Source organism: Corythoichthys intestinalis, chromosome 5, assembly GCF_030265065.1.
Source record: "Corythoichthys intestinalis isolate RoL2023-P3 chromosome 5, ASM3026506v1, whole genome shotgun sequence".
NCBI lineage: Eukaryota > Metazoa > Chordata > Actinopteri > Syngnathiformes > Syngnathidae > Corythoichthys > Corythoichthys intestinalis.
This window is the reverse complement of record NC_080399.1, coordinates 10855842-10882353: the sequence shown is the minus strand read 5'-3', so window position 1 is coordinate 10882353 and position 26512 is coordinate 10855842. Positions and strand designations below refer to the sequence as shown.

General features: G+C 37.5%; 1 protein-coding gene across 2 annotated transcripts in view; it reads left to right on the top strand.

The window, feature by feature from the left end:
• sema4ba (sema domain, immunoglobulin domain (Ig), transmembrane domain (TM) and short cytoplasmic domain, (semaphorin) 4Ba) overlaps window positions 1–26512 on the top strand; it is a 175312-nt gene that overhangs the window by 112950 nt on the left and 35850 nt on the right. For both annotated transcript variants that reach the window (XM_057836051.1, XM_057836052.1), the window contains exon 4: window positions 21315–21475. In XM_057836051.1, coding sequence (XP_057692034.1) covers window positions 21315–21475 — 161 coding nt within the window. The remainder of the gene's footprint in view (window positions 1–21314; window positions 21476–26512) is intronic.

Below are 26512 nucleotides of genomic sequence, written 5' to 3'. Positions count from 1 at the left end.
CAAAACAGTCTCGATTCTTGGTTAAAAGAAAAAAAAAAAAACGCAGTTAGCATTTATTTTACGTACATATGTCGAAGTTCGATGCTAGTCTGTTCATCAATGTGCCAGCCACCTTATGCAAACAGAGCTTTTCCGGTGAAAATTCTTGTGAATAAATGCTTAAATCCCTGAATTCTTTATAGATATGGATGTAAAACAGTCTCGATTGTTGGTTAAAAGCAAAAAAAAAAAAACGTGCATGTAGCATTTATTTTACATGAATATGTCGAAGTACCATGCTAGTCTGTTAGTCAATATGGCGGCCGCCATATGTAAACACAGCTTTTCCAGGGAGAATACTTGTGAATAGATATTTTTTAATTTTCTGTTTTGACCTTCAGCGCGATGAGTTTTTTATCTTTTCTCTCAATTTTATTGTTTAATACTTTCCTGAATTTTATTGATCATGAACCATATTTTTCGTTGTTGTAACGCACTTTGAGTAGCTTTTGGGTTTTTGTAAAGGGCTATATAAATAAATTTGATTTGATTAAGCCAAACAAATACGAAAAACGTCATTGAATTCCAGCAAAAGAAACAAATTCTCTAGAAATTAAACCTCTTTCATCCAAAGAGCATGAATGCCCTCTAGTGGAAAAAACATACCTCCTATTATGACATGAATAAGATAGTATCTCCGGTTGTCCGTGGTCAATCGGTGCCAAATAAAAACTGGAGAGAGGTTAAAATCCTTTCGAGTCATGTTGACGGCAGCGCTCTATGTCAAACACTTAATTTTTTATGGTGCTTTAAAGACGCCACATGATTGAGCAGGCCCACGTGATCATAAAATAGCAAGCTTGAGTCTGATTGATACAATGGAATCATGTGATTATTGTTGCGACGCCTCATTGGTGAAGCTGGTACAGCGATTGATTGTTGGCATTTTTCTCAAAAAGTTACTCAAGTAAATGTAACAAAGTAAATGTAACGCGTTACTACCCATATCTCGCAACGAGTGATAAACTTATTGAAATTCACAGCAGAAGGATGAAAATAGTCACACGATTGGACATCTATCATTGCCAACTGATGTGTAAACACAAAAGTGACGCAACATTTGTTGACAGAAATCTAGGGCTGTCAAACGATTAAAATTTTTAATCGAGTTAATTACAGCTTAAAAATTTTTTAATCGCAATTAATCGTAATTCAAACCATCTATAAAATATGCCATATTTTTCTGTAAATTATATATATATTCTGTAAAATAAATTGTTGGAATGGAAAGATAAGACACAAGATGGATATATACATTCAACATACGGTACAAAAGGACTGTAGTGGGCATTTCACTCTACTGTTATTTAAATCTGTCTATGCTGTCCTCACTCCGAAGCGTCTACTTTTTCCAAAGCTAGACAGCTAGTGAACGACGCCTTAATAATTAGACTTCTTCCTTTTTCATCTGATTTATTAATAAAATGGCCTCAAACCATTGTCCTCTTTAGACAGTCGTAAAACTACAAAAAAGAAAATACACAAGCATTGCATTAGCAACAACGTTAGCTTAGCACGCTATACAGGTTCACTAAACATAAACAAAAAGCGTCTCATACAAAAAATAGAACATTTCGCTTACTAACATAATATGTAGATTCTTTACAACAACCATACTTACGGACAAATCTTGTCCAAGGATCATATAAGCACAACATTATCAGCCCGAGACGTCGTGCAGTCATAATGAACTGGAAAGAAAACAATAAACCATGTCGCAAAGCGACCACAAGAGTTCGCTGTTGGACAGCACAAAAAGTCTTGCTGTAGAACTTACCAAAAGGCAGAATATACTTTCTGAGAGGGACGTGTGCGTTAATTGCGTCAAATATTTTAACGTGATTAATTTAAAAAATTAATTACCGCGCATTAACGCGATAATTTTGACAGCCCTACAGAAAATATAACAAAACTCACAGGCTTGTATTCTTTATCCTCTGCAAAAAAATTGCATTAAAAACACTGCATAAAACTCGATTTACACTCTTTTATTCGACGTTATCGTAACACAGTGATGCATTCATTGAAACCTGTTGTCTTCAGCAATAAAAAAAGAATAACACTTGTCAGTTCTGTTAAGATTGTGGAAAACATAAACTGTCCAAAGTTGCTGGAACTGTGTAGGCATTTTCCAGCATGCCTTAAAAAGGAGCGCTTTTTCACATTTGTGTTTACAGTATCAAAGGGACAGCTTCTGGTTGCTTTTGATTCCATCCGGAAGCCAGTTAGCCTGCCAGCCTGGGTAGTGTAGGTGGCTGCATGTCATCTGGTAACATTTTTGCATCCTTGATCCCCTCTTCCCTTCAGGTTTTCCCCCCGGTCTCTGCATCAGTCTTAATAAGGAGGATAATCTGACGTTAATAATGAATGGAGATTTGTGTGTTATGGTTTCAACGCTTGTCTGGTTCTCATTAAGGACACAGCGGATGTTTGAGTGAAAGACGTGCATCTGCTTTCCTCCTGCCTCAGTTGTGGGCTTTAATACGGACCACACTGAAACACCCCTCAAACGTGCAACTTTAAGACCATTTAAATGTTCGTGTGTTGATGGTTACAATGTTGATGTCTCACTGGCTTTATCAATAATTTAAACATATTCTTATTACAACTGGTTCAACAAACCTGTAATGAGAAATTCAAAATGACAGCAGTGCCAAGTGAGCCATAACGGCTTTGCAAAGCTGTTGGGATGACACATACGAGTGGTGCGTGGTTTATTGTACAGATAGTCATACCATGTTGTGGTTGACTGGTTATTGTTTTCCAATAATTGTATTTGTTGGGTTTCATGTATAGTCATTTTCTAGAAAATGATATGAAGCATGACCCATTTTTTGCTTCAATTCAATTAACATTGTGCCGCTCCCTATGGTGACAAGTGGAACAATACAATAGTCTATCACTAAATGGCAGAACGTACATAATGAACTTGTGTATCCACTTTTTAACAGTGGGGGAATGTAACCAAGTACTGTACTAAACTACATTTTTTGTGTATCTGTACTTTACTTGAGTACAAATATCTACGTTTTACTCCACTACTTTTCAAATTGTCACTTGCCTTACACACTATCTTTATTTTGTTTGGTTTTTTTCTCATTGTGAGTTGTCAGTTTTGTTTTCATACCTCCGGTGCAATAGATAAACCTCATGCAACTATACCGTAATTGAGCACAAGAGGCAGCAACACGAGGACAAGCAAAGTTAGGCAGGTGAACAAGATGTTGACCAATAAAAACTAACAGTGAGGGCAGCACACCTTCAGATGGGTGCTGCACACTCTTGTAAAGTAGGTGGGGATATACACCTGATAACTGCTTGCAATCCGCCATTAAGCTAAGTTATGGAGGGGTTTTTTGAGCTTGTTCAGCTTCTGTTTACAGTGCAGCCATTTTTATTACTTGTTTTTTTCCATTCTGCACAGTTTTAAATGAAATTGAGAACTGAGTGAATTTTGTGGTTCTTTCTTTGAATATTAGCTCAGATCTCTGTGAATATAATATACATGTATATGGCGGAAAACACTCAAGTAGAGATGTCCCAATCTGATATTTGGATTGGATCAAACGCCGATATGGGCAAAAAAAATGCGCATCGGATCGGCCGGCACGGAAAATTTCCGATCCAGACTTCCGATCCAGTTTTTTTGAAGTCCAGTCCGGGTTTTCCAGCGCACCGATTTACATAATCCATTCCAGTTTTTACTTCTGATTCCCTAAAATTCGGTCCGCATTTTACGACACACCTTCAACACACTACATTATCGTCTCCCAATTTACGGAGAGACTTTACCGGTAAGAATGTCAGCTGTGTTGGATCATTTCACCTTAAAGGACGACAAAGACAAAGAGGCAGAATGCAACATATGCCACAATAAAGTCAAGCGTGGTGGTAAAGCTGTAAGAAGTTTTAATACAACCAACCTAATCAAGCATTTAGCGAAATACCACCACAAACAATATAAGGAGTATGTTAAGAAAACCGAAGACAAAAAGAAAGGTCCTACGCAACTAACACTGGCAGAAACTTTTGCTATGTGTGACAAACTGGCACTCGACAGTCCCAAAGCCCAGGGAATAACAAGAGTCATTGCCGAAGAATTCATTCTGGATGACGAGCCATTATCTGTCGTGAGTAAAGATGCACCATCCAACACTTAGAACCACGGTACAACATGCCCAGCCGTCATTACATCCTTGAGCGATTCGGCCGTGGAAGATTCTACAACGATTCACAAACATCCAAATTCCGATTATTGAAATATGTCAAGTAAAGCGGAACTAATACACAGCGCGGTCTTCGGGACGCAATGAGAAACGGACTGAATTGCGTCCCAAGAGTAAACATGTCATAGACCCGGGTAATGCCAATGCTCAACTCACGGCTTTAGCTCAACTCATGCCGCTAGATAAAAAACACAATACCTGACTGCTGCTGACAGCTGCTACAAACTACGTCAACATCGTTTTACTGTAGATAATAGATATCATATGAATATAGAACTAGATGCAAAATGACAGACTCGACGACGTTAGCAACATTGAAGTATTGAAAACTAGATGCGTTAGTAAACAGCCGCCATCTTAAAGCAGGAGACTTCCCTAGTAGGCTGTTGTAGTGAACCTTCCAAGCGAACCTAATTAACCTTTTATCTAAAATACTCCTAAATCGGCAAAATCTTGACTTGAATCCATCTTCAAAACAGTTTTAAAACTTTCACATGTCGAAAGTTGACAGAAGGGAAATTATGGAATAACGGGAGCAATTTTAACAACTTTAACAGTTGATTCACAACATTAAATTAATTGAATGTAGTTTAAAGCTGCTGATACAGAATGGGGACTTGAGTATTTTATTTACTGTTTCAAAATATTAACTTGATACTGAAATAGTCATTTATTTAAACCTGAGAGGCTTTTTATACAATTTTTGTAACTAATGCACGAAACATTAAAAGCATCTAAAAGCTTGGGGGGTTTGTGGGATTTTCCACTTAGGTTGTTTGTGTGTTTTGCTTTTTTTTAAGACAGTTTACAATATTATTTGCACATTTTACTGACTGACTATGCCATTTCTGTTTGTTATTTATAATTTTTTGTGTTTGTCACTGAATAAACAGGTCAGTTTCTTGTTACCAACCATTGTGTGTTATTCAAACTCACCTAATTCAGTAGGCTAGTTGTTATCAAGAGTACTAAAATCCTTTTCAACATGAGTCTGACAACTAAGTAAGGAGGCTAAATAACTTTAAACTTTAACACATGCTCAGATAGGCCGGTATCAGTATCAGCCAGTATCGGTATCGGATCGGAAGTGCAAAACAATATCGGTATCGGATCGGAAGTGCAAAAACCTGGATCGGGACATCCCTAATTTTATGACTAGATAAATCCTAGGCAAATCCTTACTCCATGGACTGTTTCAGCAAGTAGAGCCATAACCACTCATTAAATGAAAGATGACTTTGCATGAAAAACTTCAAGAAGAATGGTAACGAGTGACGTCACATGTGCTGAGAATGAGGTCACCAGGTCAGAAGCGGAGCAATGCCAGAAGTCCTTTTTTTATCTGGTGATGTCAAGACACAAAACAGAGCAAACAAGACCTGGGATGTTGGAGCGTCTGGGATGTATCAAAACAACAAAGTGAGAAGGTCATGCCAACTGGAAATTTATGGTGTGAGTCGAAGGGGGGTTGCTGCTGGGACTGAATCTTGTTAGTGGGAAAACACAACTTCAGGACGCTAACTCAGGACGATCATCAAAGTAAATTAACAGTAAGAGAAAGTTTGGTAGCTAACCGGTTGCCCATTCAGCTCTAACATCTAGTCTATTTTGAACAGGGAGCGCGAAAGATTGCTAGTAGTTCATAATTTTGAACAAACAATTATTATTATTCTTGGGCCGGCACATAGTTTGATGTCTGTATGTAAAATGGCCGATAAATAAGGATTAACTGTACAATCTAGCAACATTAAAATGTGTTTATGTGTTTTACCTAGTGAAAGAATCAGCACCTCTGCTCCCGGGATCATTTTTTCCCATGGAAAGGCTAATGTGCTGCTGAGGAAGCAAACAAGGGCCGACCTCAGATTGAGCACAATAATGTAAAGCAGCTGCTCGCTCTCGTGGAACTCGGCGTGACCCTTTGCCTGGCTGTGAACACGGCGGAGGCAGCAAGAATGTACATGAGGTGATGACCTGTTTCTAACAGTAGCGCAGCACTCCATGTCAGACTTGCCCGCGCCACGCTGTGCATGTAGATTCGGAGCCAACACAGTGAGAAACAATGAAAGTGCAAATTGATGAGTGTTTTTACAGGCTATGCTAAGTGAGATGTACTGTACGTGTGTTTTTTCCAGCCCTGGCACGGACGGTGTAATGTATGTCAAGTAGTTAAAGATTAATGGTGTGCAAAGACATAATAAAATCAACACTTGTTGCACTCTGTTTGCCTACTTGGGTGCATTTAAAAAGAAGTTATTGTAACTCCTCCGAAGGCAATCATGAGACCATCTGCGTCATCAAGTGTGTGTCGCTCATCACGTATTTTTCAAGTGGTTTCAAGTACATTTAACATCCAGGGTTTCCCCTACATTTAACAGATTGTGGCAGACCGCCACACCAAAATAAAAGCAAATGAGATTTTTTTTTTTTTTAAGGCCGTTTCTAACTAGCAGCAGCCTAGTGTGAAGTGTTTAGCGGCAGCCTATTCATTGTGCATTGTAATGTCCGTAACTATGCGCAGCCCCCAAAAGAGACGATCGGACTGGAGAGCTGTGACGTAGAGGGAAGCGAGTAGGAAGAATGGGAGAACGGACGAGATAGCGAAAGATAGCAGTTGCATGTCGCGGCAGCCCGCTGTTATTTTTTTTCTTTATTATTGTTGCCACAACAAAGTGGGTATAGTGAAGTGAGGTTTACTCTCGGGACGCGATGCGGTCCGTTTCTCATTGCGTCCCGAAGACCGCGCTGTGTATTAGTTCCGCTTTACTTGACATATTTCAATAATCGGAATTTGGATGTTTGTGAATCGTTCTCGAATCTTCCACGGCCGAATCGCTCAAGGATGTAATGACGGCTGGGAATGTTGTACCATGGTTCTAAGTTTTGGATGGTGCGTCTTTACTCACGAGAGATAATGGCTCGTCATCCAGAATGAATTCTTCAGCAATGACTCTTGTTATTCCCTGGGCTTTGGAACTGTCGAGTGCCAGTTTGTCACGCATAGCAAAAGTTTCTGCCAGTGTTAGTTGCGTAGGACCTTTCTTTTTGTCTTCGGTTTTCTTAACATGCTCCTCATATTGTTTGTGGTGGTATTTCGCTAAATGCTTGATTAGGTTGGTTGTATTAAAACTTCTTACAGCTTTACCACCACGCTTGACTTTATTGTGGCATATGTTGCACTCTGCCTCTTCGTCTTTGTCATCCTTTAAGGTGAAATAATCCCACACAGCTGACATTTTTACCGATAAAGTCTCTCGGTAAATTGGGAGACGGTAATTAAGTGTGTTGAAGGTGTGCCGTAAAATGCGGACCAGATTTGGGGGAAACCGAAGCAAAAACTGGAATGGATTATGTAAATCGGTGCGCTGGCAAACCCGGACCGGACTTTAAAAAACTGGATCGGAAGTCTGGATTGGAAATTTTCCGTGTCGGCCGATCCACATTTTTTTGCCCATATCGGCGTCCGATCCGATCCAAATATCGGATCGGGACATCTCTACATAAAATGCTTTGAGACAGCTGAATTTAAGACGTATTTTGGGAGGAATGTTTGTCGTTTGCCATGTAGCTATACACAGTCACTAGTATGACTTAAAAAAAAATTGATTTGAAGCCTTACTTGACATTGAAAACACCTTTACGGCCAACCGCATTGCACATTCCCGCAGAACTAATGCTAGCGGAAATACAATATCGTTACCTTATCCAAAGTTATAGAGCAGCATGTCAACAACAACCACTTCATCAGCTTTTTTTAATCTTTTATAACATGTACACAGCCTTTTACTCACAGTTATGGGAAATAGTCCTCTCACCATGTGTATTAGCTTAGTTTAGCGGTAGTAGTTACCAGTAGCACCAAGCCCCCCCCCCCCAAAGTTGGCAGTGCTGACGAGTTCGGGTCGGGTGTGGTGGTTACAAGCCACACTAAACCACACGGTTGCTAACCGTTATATGCTATTGTTTAGCCCCAACTGGATTCATTACCTTATTACTATTCATCCTTCATACAGCCGCTGGAAACAGAAATGTTTCATTCATCTGATTTCACGGCACTGTACAGGTGTGCGCTGGTCTTCATTGGAAACGCAGCGCTGGTCCTCACTCCTTACTATAAGTACCCTTACAACGTACTGACGACATCATTTACCAAGGGGACACCTTGTGTAGAAGTAGCAAAGCCTTTCTGGCACACGCATATACGGTTTGGCTTTAAATAAATGTCTTACTCTTTCCTGTATTTTATTTAACTTTCAGCAAAATGATACCCCCAAACTACTTCTCATCATTCACTCTCACCCTTTCGCCGTCAATGCCAATCACACAGAAGGGCGCTGATTAAATCAGCCTGTTCTAGCTATCGGCACAAAAGCAAGCACTTAGCGCTCTGACACCAAAGGACAAATGACTCTTCAACTCCTCTCCAGAGGGCGTGTTTCAACCCTTTTAATTACGCGTACATCTGGAAATCGGCAACAAGAAGTGTTTAAGGATTCCTTTAAGTAATTGATTCTTTAAATAGCTCAGCAAAGCGTTCAAGGCAACTATTTTAAACAGTATCATTTGCAAAAATGACTCTTAATTACATAATAATGGTAATGATCACACATTGTTGACAGCTGCCAGAGGTTGAGAATCGGAGAGTACTTGTTTCAGGCGCTTCGTTGAAGGGTGACGCAGGTCACAGTCAGATAAAGAAGCTCTGTCACAAGAAAGTGTAATGTATGGAGGTGGGAGGCCCTTCAGCTGTGGCTGCTCTTTGCTTCATGTTTTTTATGTAGTCCTCCCGACTTGATACGTCCACAGATCTCGGATCACTTCTGTTCACCCCCATGTATCTTGAAGCGTTGGCATTTGCTTGACTTCCAGTTTATTCTATTTTTACTGTCCTGTATGTTGTTCTTCAGTTGTAAAAATGTGATGGCCTTTTGACAACCCTCTTAAGTGCCATGCTCTGGCCATTCTTTGCTTGCGGCAACATTTTTTGGATGCGCATTTTCACGGAAGGCCATCTCAAGAGACTTCAGGTCAGCGAGGCGAACTACAATAAGTTTTTCTTAGAGTGCTAGAGGGAAGGTTAAGATGAGTTCAAGTGCAAAACTGTCAACAACTTGTTGGGTTGTGTTTTAGATGCTGTATACGATTGTGAATTTCAAAGATCATTCATCCATCTACTTTTGAGAGACTGGTACGAGTAAACAAAACTTTTCATGTAAGGTGGAACAGTCGATAGCAGAGAGATCTCTTTCAGCACTCGACCTTTGTGAGCACATGAAAAAAAATTAAAAAAACGTTTGGTCTATTATTAATGCAATTTTAGATAGATGCTCTGGTTGGGCAATCTGGCCCCCGAAAATCTAGATTTTTATTATTTTTCGATATCGTCCGATCTCTATTGTTTTAACATTTTTAAAACTTGTGCTTATAGCCGATGTCATTTTGTGTTATTCGGAAAAATTATCTCACTTTTGAATGGATGTAAAAGATCCAAGCTTGACATAAATGGAGTTAGAGACATAATTTGCTGGATGACACTTAACGACATGTCAGAAGCATTCAGTAATCCCCATGATAGTTTCATGTCGTAATTATGACGGTCTTATGACAGTCATATGACGCCGCTGTCAAATAAAGTTTTACCTATTAACCCAAATAAATCAATAAATAAGGCACACTGGACTATAAGCCGCAGGATTCAAAATGAAGGAAAAAAGTAGTTTATAATCCAAAAATTACGGTACCTATAAACTAAATTACCAGTGCATAAAAAAGCATCTTAGCTCAAACAAAAACATACCTTATGTTGGTCTTAACAGGGAGCAGCTAGATTCATTCATGTTACATAAGTTATGTCATATTCACTGTTGCCACTAGAGGGGAGTGTACCCACCCAAATGAATAAAACTTGATGCAAACACTTGTAAAACAAACCACTACAACGTCATTCTAATTAAACGAATACTTGACTCAGTAAAATTTGATTCGAAGCTTTTTGAACCGAATTACACAAGTTAATCGATTAATCGTTGCAGCACTAAAAGAGAGAATTTCACTCTGTTGCTACCCAGAAATATTCGCGAAGACAATGACCACGCACCTAGCATCCCCTTTAAAGTCACATCTCGTACAGAGACATCTTTTTGCTGGAAATTTTTTCGTGCATGGCTTGAACATTGACACTGCTATGCTAGCGACACCATCTTCATCTGTTCACTGTAGGTTGAGTTTCGATATTTCGTCATCAAAATTGTAGCTAATTAGCTCCAGTGTTGGGAATACTTACTAGTTACTGAAATTATTTTTTTCAGTAACGGGGTAATCTAACCTATTTTTTTTTTCCCGCCGTTACAACGCCGTTACCGTTACTGACGGTCAAAAGCGGTACGTTACTTACTTTGAATAAATTGAAGAAACTACCAGCCTCTGTTTATTTGTCATCCGAGAATTGGGGTGCGTTCAGGTTCATGGCAAAAAAAAAAATAGTAAACACTCATAGCCTACCTTTGCAAAAACGATGGAGTTGCCGTTTGATACGGTCATGTGTAGGTCCTGCACCCATCCGCAGCAAAACTGTTCGTAGCTTTGTAGCGATTTGTAATTTCGGAATCGCTTATGAGTTTAGTAACATACACCAAACAATAAATACAGCAGAATGTCCATTTCGCGTAATTGTGGAAGGCCGTCGACATTTTTACTCCATTGGTCTTCGGCTTGCCCGTAAGGGTCAACATTGTTCAACTCCTTAAGTTTGGTCACATATCTGTTCTTCGCCTTAGTAACGAGTTTGTCTCTTTATCGAACTGGCAAGTTAAAGTTTAATGTCCCGCGAGGCAGACCTGCTTCCAATATGGCTGCGTTGTTGTCAAATCTCACGTGATCCCCCATTCTGTGACCTAAACGCTCGACCCTAATAGCGCACGTACTTCAGAGCCGGTTTTGTATCTGTTGTGTTGTAATGTGTGTGTTATTGTTTGAATTTAAAAAATAAATGAATATTCATTCATTTTCCATGCCGCTTTTCCTCACGAGGGTCGCGGAGTTGCTGGAGCCCATCCCAGCTAACTACGGGCAGTAGGCAGGGGACCCTGAACTGGTTGCCAGCCAATTGCAGGGCACAAGGAGACATACAACCATTCACGCGCACACTCATACCTACGGACAATTTAGAGTGTTCAATCAGCCTACCATGCATGTTTTTGGGATGTGGGAGGAAACCGGAGTTCCCGGAGGAAACCCACGCAAGCACGGGGAGAACATGCAAACTCCACACAGGAAGGCCGAAGCCCGGGATTGAACCCTTGATCTTAGAACTGTGAGGCAGACGTGCTAACCACTCAGCCACCGTGCCGCCTAATAAATGAATAAATAAATTTAATTTAAAAAAAAAAAAACTTCAAAGCCGGTGTTTTCACACACAAACCGGAACAGCGCAACAGGCAAACACACACGCGCAAAACAGATGCACAGGGATATGATGGCAGAGCATTCAGAGGAAAATTTGTCTTTTATGATGTGGAGATATAAACCCTATTTCAAGTTGGTCAAAATTAAAGGAAAGAACATCATGTAAAGTGTAATTTATGTCCCGGGGCAAAGCTTTTGTCGACATCTGTGGTAAGCAATTCAAATCTGTTTATTATTTGTTACACTTCAAGTGTATGATAAATATGTTGCTGGTGAAGTGCAATAAATATTACAAGGTTCTATAACATAACTACCTGCCTGGTCTTCTCTATTCAACTGACTCGAATACTGCTCAGAAAATTTCGGATTCTGTGACATGCAACAGCTTCTTTTTAAAGTAACGGAAATAGTTACTTTCCCTGGTAACTAGTTACTTTTACAATAGGCACGGCAAGGCAAGGCAAATTTATTTATATAGCACAATTCAACACAAGGCAATTCAAAGTGCTTTACATCACATGAAGATCATAAAAATCACATTTAAATCAATGCAACGTAAAAACCAAGACAATCAAAATCGGAAATAAAATTATCCATAAAAATCGCATTTAAACACAAATAGAAAAAAATAAATAAATTAAAATTATATTATATTAAATTAAAAAATAAATAAAAATAAAATAAAAAACTACTACTAATAATAATAATTGAAATCAGCAATGGAGATAAGCACAACAGGAATAGAAAGCAAGTAGATTGAAATATATTGACAGTTATGGATATGCAATGCTAAACAAAAGCATTATTAGCCCTGATTTAAAAGAGCTAACAGTTTGAGCATACTTCAGACGTTCAGGTAACTTGTTCCAGAGGTGAGGAGCATAATAACTAAATGCTGCCTCACCCTGCTTGGTTCTTGTTCTTGGAACATGCAGGAGACCGGTTCCAGACGACCTTAGGGGTCTAGATGTCTCATAGGAATCTAACAAATCAAACATGAATTTTGGTCCAAGGCCATTAAGTGTTTTGTAGACGAGCAGTAATATTTTATAGTCTATCCTTTGACTCACTGGAAGCCATTGTAGCGATTTCAAAACCGGTGTAATGTGGTCCAGCTTCCTTGTATTTGTGAGGACTCTGGCTGCAGCATTCTGTACTAGCTGCAGCTTCCTGACTGATTTTTTATCAAGACCCGTAAATATACCGTTGCAATAGTCCAATCTGCTGAAAAGGAATGCATGCATAGGTTTTTCCATGTCTTGTTGAGTCAGAAGCCCCTTAATTCTGGTTATATTTTTTAGGTGGTAATAAGCAGATTTAGTGACGGACTTTAGATGGCTATCAAGTTTTAGGTCTGAGTCAATAATTACGCCAAGGTTTCTGACTTGATTTGTAGCTGTAAGTGACATTGTGCCAAGTTGCCTGCTTATCTTTGACCTGTCCTTTTTTTGGCCCAAAAATGATCACCTCTGTCTTCTCCACATTTAACTGGAGAAAATTCTGGCACATCCATTCATTGATTTGATGAATGCATTTACTCAGGGAGACTAAAGGACTATAATCATGTGGGGACACAGAAATGTACAGTTGTGTGTCATCTGCATAGGCGTGATAGGAGATGTCGTACTGTTCCATTATCTGAGCTAAGGGAAGCATATAGATGTTAAATAAGAGTGGTCCAAGAATTGACCCTTGAGGGACTCCACACGTGAATTTGGTTCGTTCTGACTGATGGTTTCCGATCGACACAAAGAAATCCCTATCATGTAAATAGGATGTGAACCACTGAAGAATAGTGTCAGTAAGCCCTACCCACTGTTCCAATCTGCTGAGTAGTATATTGTGTCTGCATGTCTTGTGTCTAACTCAGTTACTTTTTGGAAGAAGTAGTGAGAAACTATAACTAATTACTTTTTTAAAGTAACGTGCCCAACACTGATTAGCTGTTGCTGTTCAACTTTTCATATATTGTTCAAGTTTGCCTCCTTTTGTTACAACCACATTTCTTCAAGTGACTTCCCTTTCAAAATGTTATTCAAGTAATTTTATGGAGCTGTCACTTCTTTAAACATTTTACTCGCAAAACCTGCTGTGTAAGTATCCCATTAAGGACTTAATGATCCCTCAAAGGATTAATGCATTGGCCAGTGTGTCCATGCAGGCTGATGATTTATGTTTCCCGACTTAATAAATGTTAAACTACAAGACCTTTTCTTTAACGATCCTCAATTAGTGGCCCTCCGTTGTTGTCCCCCCTTCACTTTACATTACCAGAACTACATTTATGCTGTAAGATAGTGAAAAGTAGGACAGAGACAATACAGAGTGGAGCCTCTTGAGCTTTTATGCATAAATGTGACTGTGATAAGGTTTCCGTGGCGATGGACTGCAATTAGCATGTTGTCTCTCCTCCCGGGAGAGGAAGTCACTCACCCTTGTGTACAGAGTGACTAAGGTGACGTAATGTCAGTTCACAGTCGGTTGAATTTAATAGCACCAGGTAGTACTTGCATAGTAATTATTGCCACAAATGTCTTTTGTTCTGATCCCGTGTAAATCTGTCACAAGTGTCATCATTAATCTACAGGTGTAATAACAAAAACACACCAGCCTTTGTTTGATTTAGTGTATTGATTGGCTCACATCTTGGAATTCTGTTTTTATTTCAACAAGCAGCTTCGCATGTATTTGAAGTATATTCCAATTGTGTTTTTATTACTTTTTAACTCACTGACTGCCATTGACGGTGCTACACGAACCAGAGTTGCTCTAAAAATGAACCATTGTGTTGTTTTTTTTTTTCTTCCTAGTCAGAGGGGGGTAGAATATCCAAATATTTTACTCAAGTAATAGTAGCGTTACTTCAAAAAAATATTACTCAAGTAAGAGTAAAAATAGTATTCCACAGAATGTACTCAAGTACAAGTAAAAAAAACTATCCAGTGAAAAGAGTACTCAAGTAATGAGTAACATTTTGCGTAACTGCTTATTTTTGTTTTATTTTATTTTTTTAAACAATGGTATTTCTTTTGATTTTGAGTCTAATTCAAAATTTTGAAATATCTTTCCTCCAAAAAAAAACAACAAAAAAAAAACGATCGATCGGTTCCGATCACGTCATTTTCAAAGTATCGGAATCGTTAAAAAAATATCGGACATGCCTTTTTTATATATATACTGTATATATATATATATTTTTTTTTTAATTAAATCGTTTTCTAATTGTATTTAACGTTAGACAAAATGTCTTACACTCATCCAGTCTCTCTAGTTTTGGCTTAAAGTGGGGCTGTCAAATTTATAGTGTCAACGGCGGTAATAACATTAAAATATTCAACGCAATTAACGCATGCGCTGCACTACCCACTCACGCGTTGTCGTGTCCAATTTATCATGGCACCGTGTTACGTATACATAGAACTAAAAGGCAACGTAAAATGAGTAGAGAGAATTTTGGCATTCTTTGAAGCCTTTTATTAATTGGCTAAAGACTTACAATCCCTCTCTCAATGATCAGAAATATCATGTGAAGTAATGTGGGGAAGAAAGGTAGTAGTAGATCATTTTCTTATCATCCTATTTTATTTCCCAACGCTGAGAAGATATATCAATTGGTACCCTTATGCACAGTCATGGTTGCACTTCCCATCATGCATTTGGGCAGAAGTTAAATGGCTGAATTATCATTTACTGAAAGCTCATAAAAATCCACTAGATAGCAATATTTAGTCACAATATATAATATCACATTTGTCCTTTAAGAATTACAAGTCTTTCTATCCGTGGATCCCTCTCACAGAAAGAGTAAATGCCATCTTGAGGATTTATTGTCATAATAAACAAATACAGTACTTATGTACTGTATGTTGAATGTATATATTCGTCCGAGTTTTATTCATTTTTTTCTTAATGCATTGCCAAAATGTATATGATCGGGAAAAATTATCGGGAATGATTGGAATTGAATCGGGAGCAAAAAAAAAAAAAAGCAATCGGAGGTGGAAATATCGGGATCGGCAGATACTCAAACAAAAACGATCGGATCGGGAGCAAAAAAACATGATCGGAACAACCCTAGATGCAAGTCAACTCATGCATCTGCAGGTTCCATGAGATATATATATATTTTTCTTTTTTACAAATTTGAAAAAAAGGTTTCATTAACACCTTATTTTTCAAATTTTGTGATTCTCTGACAATTTCTTCATATTGCAGGCATTAAACGGTTAAACTCCGGTGCGACTTATATATGTTTTTTTCCCTCTTCGTTGGGCATTTTATGGCTGTTACGACTTATACTCAGGTGCTACTTATAGTCTGAAAAATACGGTACGTAACCTGATTGTTAATACCAGTAATAAAGTAGGTAATAGAACATAATACAAAGGAAATTGGAAAAATAAAATATCTTACCTTCTTCCTTTTCAAAATGATGCCTAACGCCATGTTACTCTTCGTGACACAAAAACGTGAGGAGACTTGTGTTTTAATGTGCTACTAATGTAGTAAACCGTGTGTAGCTTAAAAAATACTTTGAGACAAAAAGCAAGGAGAATTGTGCTCCTTTGGCAAAGACGTCAAACCCAGTATAACAACAACAACACCGTGCACGTCATCGTACTGCGACACCCAGATTGAAACATCATCAACAATAGGCCAATTTTGCTTTTTATGTAAGAAACATCAAGTCGGTGAACATGATTTGCTTTTGGGGTCCACTTGTTGCAGTTCACATCTTACCCCCCTGCCTTGAGTTTGATAACTTTGCACTGGTGAGATAATTCAGCTTTAGCTTACCCATCTTCAACTGTAAACAGCGCCGCCTTTTAAGTAATTAATTTTGTTTAAACATACTGTTCAGCAACAACAACAACAAAAACTGTGCCCAGTCATTAATTTGAGCTAATCTCCTTTGCAGTTTTCAATTATTTTGCCTCTTAGTTCGAAAAATACAGATTTTTCACAACTGAGCTGCTGTTATAATTTGTGGTCTACTTGCGATAGCAACACAAAAACATATGTCCGCCAAAAAGCCAGTCTCCTTTCTATGCCCGATAGCTGTCTATCAAACTGATGAAAAATACAAATTAGGAGTCATAATAGTAGAAAAGGGGTTTCTTTTGCGAGCTGCAAACAGAAAAGGGCGCTTTTGTGCATTAACTTGGCTTTACTTCTGTTACAGCAGGGGTGTCAAACTCATTTTTTATTAAGGGTCACACTGTAGTTATGGTTTCCCTCAGAGGGCCATTTTGATTGCCAACTAACACTGCAAAAAAAAAAAAAAAAATCTGCTTCACCAAAAAAATAAATCTTATCACACCTAAAATAATTTATTTTTTACATCTTTAATAGGCAGATTTATTTTTTACTTGTTATCAAATTTATCTTATAAAATTTATAAAATTTTTAGGGCTGTCAAACGATTAACATTTTTAATCGAGTTAATCACAGTTTAAAAATTAATGAATCGTAATTAATCCCAGTTCAAACCATCGATAAAATATGCCATATTTTTCTGTAAATTATCGTTGGAATGGGAAGATAAGACACAAGACGGATATATACATTAAACATACTGTACATAAGTGCTGTATTTGTTTATTATCACAATAAATCAACAAGATGGAATTAACATTAACATTCTGTTAAAGCGATCCATGGGTAGAAAGACTTGTAGTTCTTAAAAGATAAATGTTAGTACAAGTTATAGATAGTGATAGTGATTGAAAATTTTTTACAAATTTTAATAAAATGAAAACATTAAGAGAGGTTTTAATACAAAATTTCTATAACTTGTACTAACATTTATCTTTTAAGAACTACAAGTCTTTCTATCCATGGATCACTTTAAGAGAATGTTAATAATGTTAATGCAATCTTGTTGATTTATTGTTATAATAAACTAATACAGTACTTATGTACCGTATGTTGAATGTATATATCCGTCTTGTGTCTCATCTTTCCATTCCAACAATAATTTACAGAAAAATATGGCATATTTTATATATGGTTTGAATTGTGATTAATTACGATTAATTAATTTTTAAGCTGTAATTAACTGGATTTAAAAATGTATTCGTTTGACAGCCCTATTCTTAACTATTTATTAACAATCAAAAATTGCCGATTCATTTAATCGTTTCCAATTAACCGTGGCAGTGCTTTTTATAAAAAAAAAAAAAAAAAAAATTGGAATTTTCGGGGTATTTTCGCAATAAACTTAACTCTTTCACTGCCATTGCCAAAGATAGCCTTCCAGTCACTTTTTTTTTTTTTTTTTAATTCACCTATTAATTTAAATGAGTTTGGACGTCTACTAGTGATAATCTCCAATGCCACCCCCCATATCAAATGGATTGGACGTCTATCACCATCAATAGCAGCCATTGAGTTAAAGTCTATTCAAGTGATGTGTTTTTGAGGGCCACGTAGAACCATTAAGTGCACCGGATTTGAAACTTGTGGTTCACAGTATTCTACTTCTGTTAAAGATATGGAATTCTCCTGGATCTTCCCAACACTTCGCATCACAGCTGCTTCTATTTATCCTGGCATACAATTAAGGAAGGTCGTTCAAAACGGTCCAAAAGAAGAAAAAAGAAAGTTGCAAATCTCAAACACACGAGCTCTTTAAGTGGTGATTAGGGGAATCAATGATTTGACCCTAGTAAAAGTCAGGAGCTGCTAATGTGCTTGGGTCAAAGCCAAACCTCCACTGCCTGCTTCCATGTCTTCAAGATCAGTTTGTTTCCAAAATAACTTTTTTTCCATGACGTCACATGAAGTTCCTGAAAGTTCAAACATAGTAACGTTTTCCCTGCTGGAAATTCAAACATACGTAGTCAACATGATCATAGAGGGGGCTATTAATGGACTTTTCTGTTGTTTGGATGACTAAAACACTGTTTACAAGCTGTCGATGTGTATCTCTCAGTATCTTTGTCCAGTCACAATTACAGTGTTGTTTTTGGCAGCCGCTTTAATTTTTTTCTAAGTCTTTCGGACTTATTAGTCATTTTAGCCATTTCAAAATTTTTTCGTCTTCGTCTAGTTTTAGCCAATTAAATCTCATACAAATTTTGTCTAGTTTACTCAAAATGTTTTCGTCTGCAAAATTCAAAAGTTTTTGGTCAAAAATAAGGTTTCCAACAATTTCGAATGACAGACGAGCACGTATTGTTGCAAGGACAACCCCAACTTTGTGATAATAATATTCACTCAACAGGAAACGCAGTACATTATTTTCAACTAAGCCCACCTAAAAGCCGTATGTAAAGAAATGTATGTATCTATGTAAAGAAAAAAAAAAAGTCAGAGCGTTTAAGAGGATTCTCGCCATGCTAAAGTTCTTGCTAATGCTAACGCGAATGCTACGCTAATGCTACGAGTTACATTTAGTGTGTGATGATCACTCTGCAGAAATCTTACCATGTGTTTCGAGTAGGTATGTGCCGGTAAGACATTTTGACGGTATGATAACCTTCAGCAAAAAATATCGCGGTTTCACAGTATTACGGTATTGCAGTTGTTGCTCTAAAATGTGTTATTTTGAGATGTATGGGTTTTTTTTTTCCCCCATTGAACAGGATTTTTAAATTTATCTCAATACATTTGCAAATTGGAACATCAACATGAATATAATGTTAAAATAAATAAAATGAAAATATATAACTGAAATAGTTTAAATAAAATTGAAATAAATAGAGTTTACAGATTATCTGGGTTAATATTATAAATGTCCCGATCCGATATTTGGATCGGATTGAACGCCGATATGGGCAAAAAAATGCGCATCGGTATCGGATCGGCCGACACGGAAAAATTCCCATCCAGACCTCCGATCCAGTTTTTTTTTTTGAAGTCCGGTCTGGGTTTTCCAGCTCCCCGATTTACATAATCCATTCCAGTTTTTGCTTCGGTTTCCCTAAAATCCGGTCCGCATTTTACGGCACACCTTCAACAAACTACATTACCGTCTCCCAATTTACTGAGAGACTTTATCGGTAAAAATGTCAGCTGTGTGGGATCATTTCACCTTAAAGGACGACAAAGATGAAGAGGCAGAGTGCAACATATCGCACAATACAGTCAAGCGTGGTGGTAAAGCTGTAAGAAGTTTTAATACAACCAACCTAATCAAGCATTTAGCGAAATACCACCACAAACAATATAAGGAGTATGTTAAGAAAACCGAAGACAAAAAGAAAGGTCCTACGCAACTAACACTGGCAGAAACCTTTGCTATGCGTGACATACTGGCACTCGACAGTCCCAAAGCCCAGGGAATAACAAGAATCATTGCCAAAGAATTCATTCTGGATGACGAGCCATTATCTCTCGTGAGTAAAGACGCACCATCCAACACTTAGAACCACGATACAACATGCCCAGCCGTCATTACATCCTTGAGCGATTCGGCCGTGGAAGATTCGAGAACGATTCACAAACATCCAAATTCCGATTATTGAAATATGTCAAGTAAAGCGGAACAAATACACAGCGTGGTCTTCGGGACGCAATGAGAAACGGACCGCATTGCGTCCCAAGAGTAAACATCATGCTTGTCATAGACCCGGGTAATGCCAATGCTCAACTCACGGCTTTAGCTCAACTCATGCCGCTTGATAAAAAACACAAGAATACCTGACTGCTGCTGACAGCCGCTACAAACTACGTCAACTTCGTTATACTGGAGATAATAGATATCATATGTATATAGAACTAGATGCAAAACGACAGACGTGACTGCGTTAGCAACATTGAAGTATTGAAAACTAGATGCGTTAGTAAACAGCCGCCATCTTAAAGCAGGAGACTTCCCTAGTAGGCTGTTGTAGTGAACCTTCCAAGCGAACCTAATTAACTTTTATCTAAAATACTCCTAAATTGGCAAAATCTTGACTTGAATCTATCTTCAAAACAGTTTTAAAACTTTCACATGTCGAAAGTAGATGGAAGGGAAATTATGGAATAATGGGAGCAATTTTAACAACTTTAACAGTTAATTCGCAAAATTAAATGAATTGAATGTAGTTTAAAGCTGCTGATACAGAATGGGGACTTGAGTATTTTATTTACTGTTTTAAAATGTTAACTTGATACTGAAATAGTCGTTTATTTAAACCTGAGAGGCTTTTTATACAATTATTGTAACTAATGCACGAAACATTAAAAACATCTAATACCTTGGGGGGTTGTGGGATTTTCCACTGAGGTTGTTTGTGTGTTTTGCTTTTTTAAGACAGTTTACAATATTATTTGCACGTTTTACTGACTGACTATGCCATTTCTGTTTGTTATTTATTATGTTTTGTGTTTGTCACTGAATAAACAGGTCAGTTTTTGTTACCAACCGTTGTGTGTTATTCAAACTCACCTAATTCAGCTGGCTAGTTGTTATCAAGAGTACTAAAACCCTTTTCAAAATGAGTCTGACAACTAAGTAAGGAGGCTAAATAACTTAAAACTTCAATACATGCTCAGATAGGCCGGTATCGGTATCGGCCAGTATCGGTAAGTACAGCAAGTTTCCTTGCTGTATGGCTGATGATAAATGGACTTTTCTGATGTTTTGACGCCAAGAACACTGTTTACAAGCTGTTGACGTAATTTTTTGACCAGTAAAAAACTTTTGATCCTCCACAGATGCAAATGAGAGAACATGCAGAAGTTTCTCATCGAACGGCGTTGTCAATTTCACATCACTCCTACTCAGTAAAGAAGACAACATGCTGTACGTCGGCGCACGCGAGATTCTCTTTGCGCTCAACCTTTTGGACATCAGCGCAACAAAGCTGCAACGAAATGTAAGTAAGGTTGAGAAGTTTGTCTTTGTCACAGTGGAACAATAATAAACCAATTGGCTGTCATTGACAGCGCTAGACGTCCAATCCATTTTAGACTGGGAAGGGCGGATGAACATTGGTTCATAAAATCCTCCCAGTCAAAATGGATTGGACGTCAAGCAACATCAATGTGAGATTTTTCAAAATATTAATACGAGGGCTGTCAAACGATTAAAATTTTTAATCGATTTAATTACAGTTTAAAAATTATTTAATCGTAATTAATCGCAATTCAAACCATGTCTAAAATATGCCATATTTTTCTGTAAATTATTGTTGGAATGGAAAGATAAGACACAAGACAGATACATACATTCAACATATGGTACATAAGTACTGTATTAGTTTATTATAACAATAAATCAACAATATGGCATTAACATTATTAACATTCTCCTAATGCGATCCATGGATAGAAAGACTTGTAGTTCTTAAAAGATAAATGTTAGTACAAGTTATAGAAATGTTATATTAAAACCCCTCTTAATGTTTTCGTTTTGTTAAAATTTGTGAAATTTTCAATCAAAAAATAAACTAATAGCTCTCCATTGTTGATGTCAATAATTACACCATGCTCACTCATGGTGAGGAAAGCCATAAAATCAGTTGGACCCAAGCGCCAGCAGAGGGCGCCAAACACCAAAAAACGAGTAACAAGCGGACATTACACTCTGCTGTCATTTTAATCTGTTTGAGCGGCGCATGTGCGTTAATTGCGTCAAATATTTTAACGTGATTAATTTAAAAAATTAATTACCGCCCGTTAACGCGATAATTTTGACGGCCCTAATCAATACATTTTCTTCTACTCAGTATTAGAGGTCGACCGATACGGGATTTTCAAAGGCCGATACCAATACTGATTTTAAAAAAAAAATTCAGCAACTGCAGATGTCTAAAGCCGATTTTGTATGTTGATATTTGATGTCGATCTTACTTTTTTTTTTTTTTTTTTTTTTTTAATAAAGCATTTTGATTATGAAAGGCAATTGAAACAAAAATCAGCACCCAAACAGTGAACATAATATTTATCTAATTATATCAGCTGATGTTGCCTGATCTTGAAAAAAGCCCATATTTAAGCCCGATGTATCGACAGGCCGATATATCAGTTACCGTATTTTTCAGACTACAAGTCGCACCTGAGTATAAGTCGTACAAGCCATAAAATGCCCAACAAAGAGAAAAAAAAACATATACAGTATAGGGCTGTCCCAAACGACTAATTTTCTCCCGATTAGTCAGCCGACTATTTTTACGATTAGTCGACTAATCTAATAATTTATTTTTTATTTATTTTTTTACCAATTTAGCAATGAAATTTTTGTTGACGCTTATCAATTCACAAAAAACATATTGGAACACTCAAATTATTTATTAAAGTACAAATAAACACGTAAATAACAATAATAAATCACAAATAAACAATGAGTTCAAATGCTGATAGAATTAACTAGTGTAGCATCCCGATTGAAAAGATGGTCTCTTAAACTGATGGTTTACAACTTTTATTCCATCCTTGATGTAAACACACTGTAAGAGCTACGGTGCACACAAATAAAGCAACACAATTAGAAATTAACAAAAACTTTTCACCTTTTTCCTTTTAAACCTTATTTATATATCAATGAATTGCCTATATGAATTGCCTTTACCTTAATTTATTACCTTATCATTGACAATCTCTCCCTTGAGTGCAATTACTGTATATACTGTATATATTTATGACCTTTTAACCTTATATAATTTTCTATACCATAAAATAAACCATAACATGAAATAAACCTTTCAATTAGCATTAAGAACAATACTAATAGCACTTATAGGCCCATTGTCAATGAAACATTATTATTTAGTAAGGCGACAGCCCCCTCTGGTGTACAAAAAATGAAAGAAAAAAAAATTACAAACTGCGTGAAGGCACTTGAGGTGTTTATTCACGGCCGTCGTGCAGGCAAGCTTGGCATTGAAGAGACAGGACAGAAGAGTGTACTCTCCTTTGTTTCTTTGAAATAAGGCAATGTTTTGGACACTCTGGTGCGCTTTTTTTGGCTTTGTGCCGCTTTCCCCGCTTGCAAACAGAGCATCCGACATTCTAACTTTCCACGCATATATTTTTTTAACCCTTCATTAACCGTCGACGGGATGTTGTGCTCGTCGACGGATTTACGTCATCGATGACGTCGACTATGTCGACTAGTCGGGACAGCTCTAATACAGTATAAGTCGCACCGGAGTATAAGTCGCATTTTTGGGGGAAATTTACTTGATAAAATCCAACACATAGAACAGATATGTCATCTTGAAAGGCAATTTAATATAAAAATACAATAGAGAACAACATGCTGAATAAATGTACAGTGTACAGTGCATGAACAACGAAATGCGAATATACTGTCCTCACCAGGACGCTACGGCTCGGTCCTGGCTATACAGCGAATTCCCAAAAGACAATGCTGGATGTCCGTATAATTTGCTGAATCAATTTGGTCCTCGATAGCAAACGGGTTCGCATCAACGTAAATAAATGATAATTAGGTACTATTACAGCAATAACGTAACAGGTTAGCATGCCTTCGCTAGCATTAGCACATCGTTCAAACAACCACACAACTGGCTCTAAGTGTCCGATCGCTGGTGGAAAACAAACAACAACAGAAAAGATGATACACGCAGGTGTTGCCTCTGTAGAGATATTTTAAAAGCATAAACAATGAACGTAGGTTCGCAGCCGTCTTACTCTCTCGCCAACTCGCCCACTCACTCACTCAGAGCTACGTAGCTGTCCGTCTTCTTCTGGTGTGTGAGCGCTCTTCTTCACGTAAACAAGTGCGAGTGCGCCCCCACGTGGGCGTTGAAGCGCCACAAACTAAATGCATCAATTTCAATATAAAAAAGTCAATAATACAATTGAACATACATTGCCAAAAGGCAGAACGAAGAGTTATTCAGATAACTATAGCATAAGAACATGCTAACGAGTATACAAAACCATCAGTGTCACTCCAAAATAACAGGTGAAATTATATCATAATGTGTTAATAATTTCACACATAGGTCGCTCCTGAGTAAAAGTCGCACCCCCAGCCAAAATATGAAAAAAAAAGTGACTTATAGTCCGAAAAATACGTTAATTTTCATAAGAAAAATCATCACCCAAACAGAGAACATTACACTTATCCTAATGTATCGGCTACATATTGGCCGATTTTGAAAAAAGTCCATATATCGGACGAATATGCGGGCGTGCCGATATATCGGTCGACCTTTACTCACTACATCACAGACTCTTCGAATATTTTAGATTGGGGTGCACGATGTCCATTTTTTGAAACCGATACCGATATCTTCCTGCTCATCAAAGCCGATACCGATATCGATAACCGATAATAGATATATAATTTTCTAAATGTATAACCTGAGTTTTTGAATACCTGGAGGTTTAAAAAAAAAAACTACGTAGTGGTGGATTCAACATAGATTTGCCTTTGATCTCATCAGATTTTTCATAATGACATGAACAAAACAGTGCGGTTCACTTCTGCACTGCCCGACAGCCAGCTAAGAATGAATACACATCCATAAACCACAAGGCTTGGTCTTTCCTTGCTTTTTGTGGACACTCGTCTTAATATTGTGAAAGTACAACAGAAAAATACACATATTCAGTACTCAATATACAACAAACTGCACAATAAACTTGTATACATAACTATTATATGTATAGCGTAGCACACTAGCTTGAGCTACTAAAGCATTGGCTGGCTTCTATAACACAACTTATGAAGTTCTGTACATATGACCCTTCACCACAGAAGTAAACATATATTGCACATCCATATGTTATAGTAAACATAAAATACATATATTTCCGAGGTGGAAACATAACAGAAAGCAATCCCGACTGGCAATGCTCCCGCTAGACACCGCAATGTGTAAGTGATTGAACCAAACTACTGTAACAAAAAAAATAGATGCAGTGAATTATTCTGACCAGCAGGTGGGAGCAATGGCCCGCAAATGGTCAGCTGATTTCCTATACTAGAAACTGTAAAGCCAGAACAGTACATATTATCGGTCCTATTTAGAGATGTCGCGATCGACCAGCATCCCGATCGATCGGGTCCGATCACGTCATTTTCAAAGTATCGGAATCGGCAAAAAAATATCGGCCATGCCTTTTTTTAATATATATATTTTTCAATTAAATCGTTTTCTAATTGTATTTGTTACAGACATAATATGTCACACTCATCCATAGTCTTTAGTTTTGGCTTAAGGTAGGGTTATCAAATTTATCCCGATAACGGCGGTAATTAAGTTTGTAAAAACGCAATTAATGCATGCGTTGCACGACCCACTCACGCATTGCCGCGCTCAATCTGTAATGGCGCTGTTTTACCTATATAGAGAGATAAAAGGCACCTTAAAATGAGTAGAGTGAATTTTGGCAGCCTTTGGAGTTTTTTTTTAATTGGCCAAAGCCCTACAATCCCTCTCCCTACGATTAGAAATATCATGGGAAGCAAGGTAGCAATTGATCTTTTTCTTAACACCTTATGTTAATTCTCAACGCAGAGAAGATATATCAATTGGTAGCATTACGCACAGTCATGGTTCCACTTCCCATCATGCAATTGGGCATGGCTGCAGTATCATTTACTGAAAGCTCAACAACAAATACACTAGATGGCAATATTTAGTCACAATATACAAAGTCACAAGTCTTTCTATCCGTGGATTCCTCTCACAGAAAGAATGTTAATAATGTAGATTTCATCTTGAGGATTTATTGTCATAATAAACAAATACAGTACTTATGTACTATATGTTGAATGTATATATTCGTCTGAGTTGTATTCATTTTTTTTCTTAATGCATTGCCAAAATGTATATGATCGGGAAAAATTATCGGGAATGATTGGAATTGAATCGGGAGCAACAAAAAAAAAAAAAAGCAATCGGATCGGGAAATATCGGGATCGGCAGATACTCAAA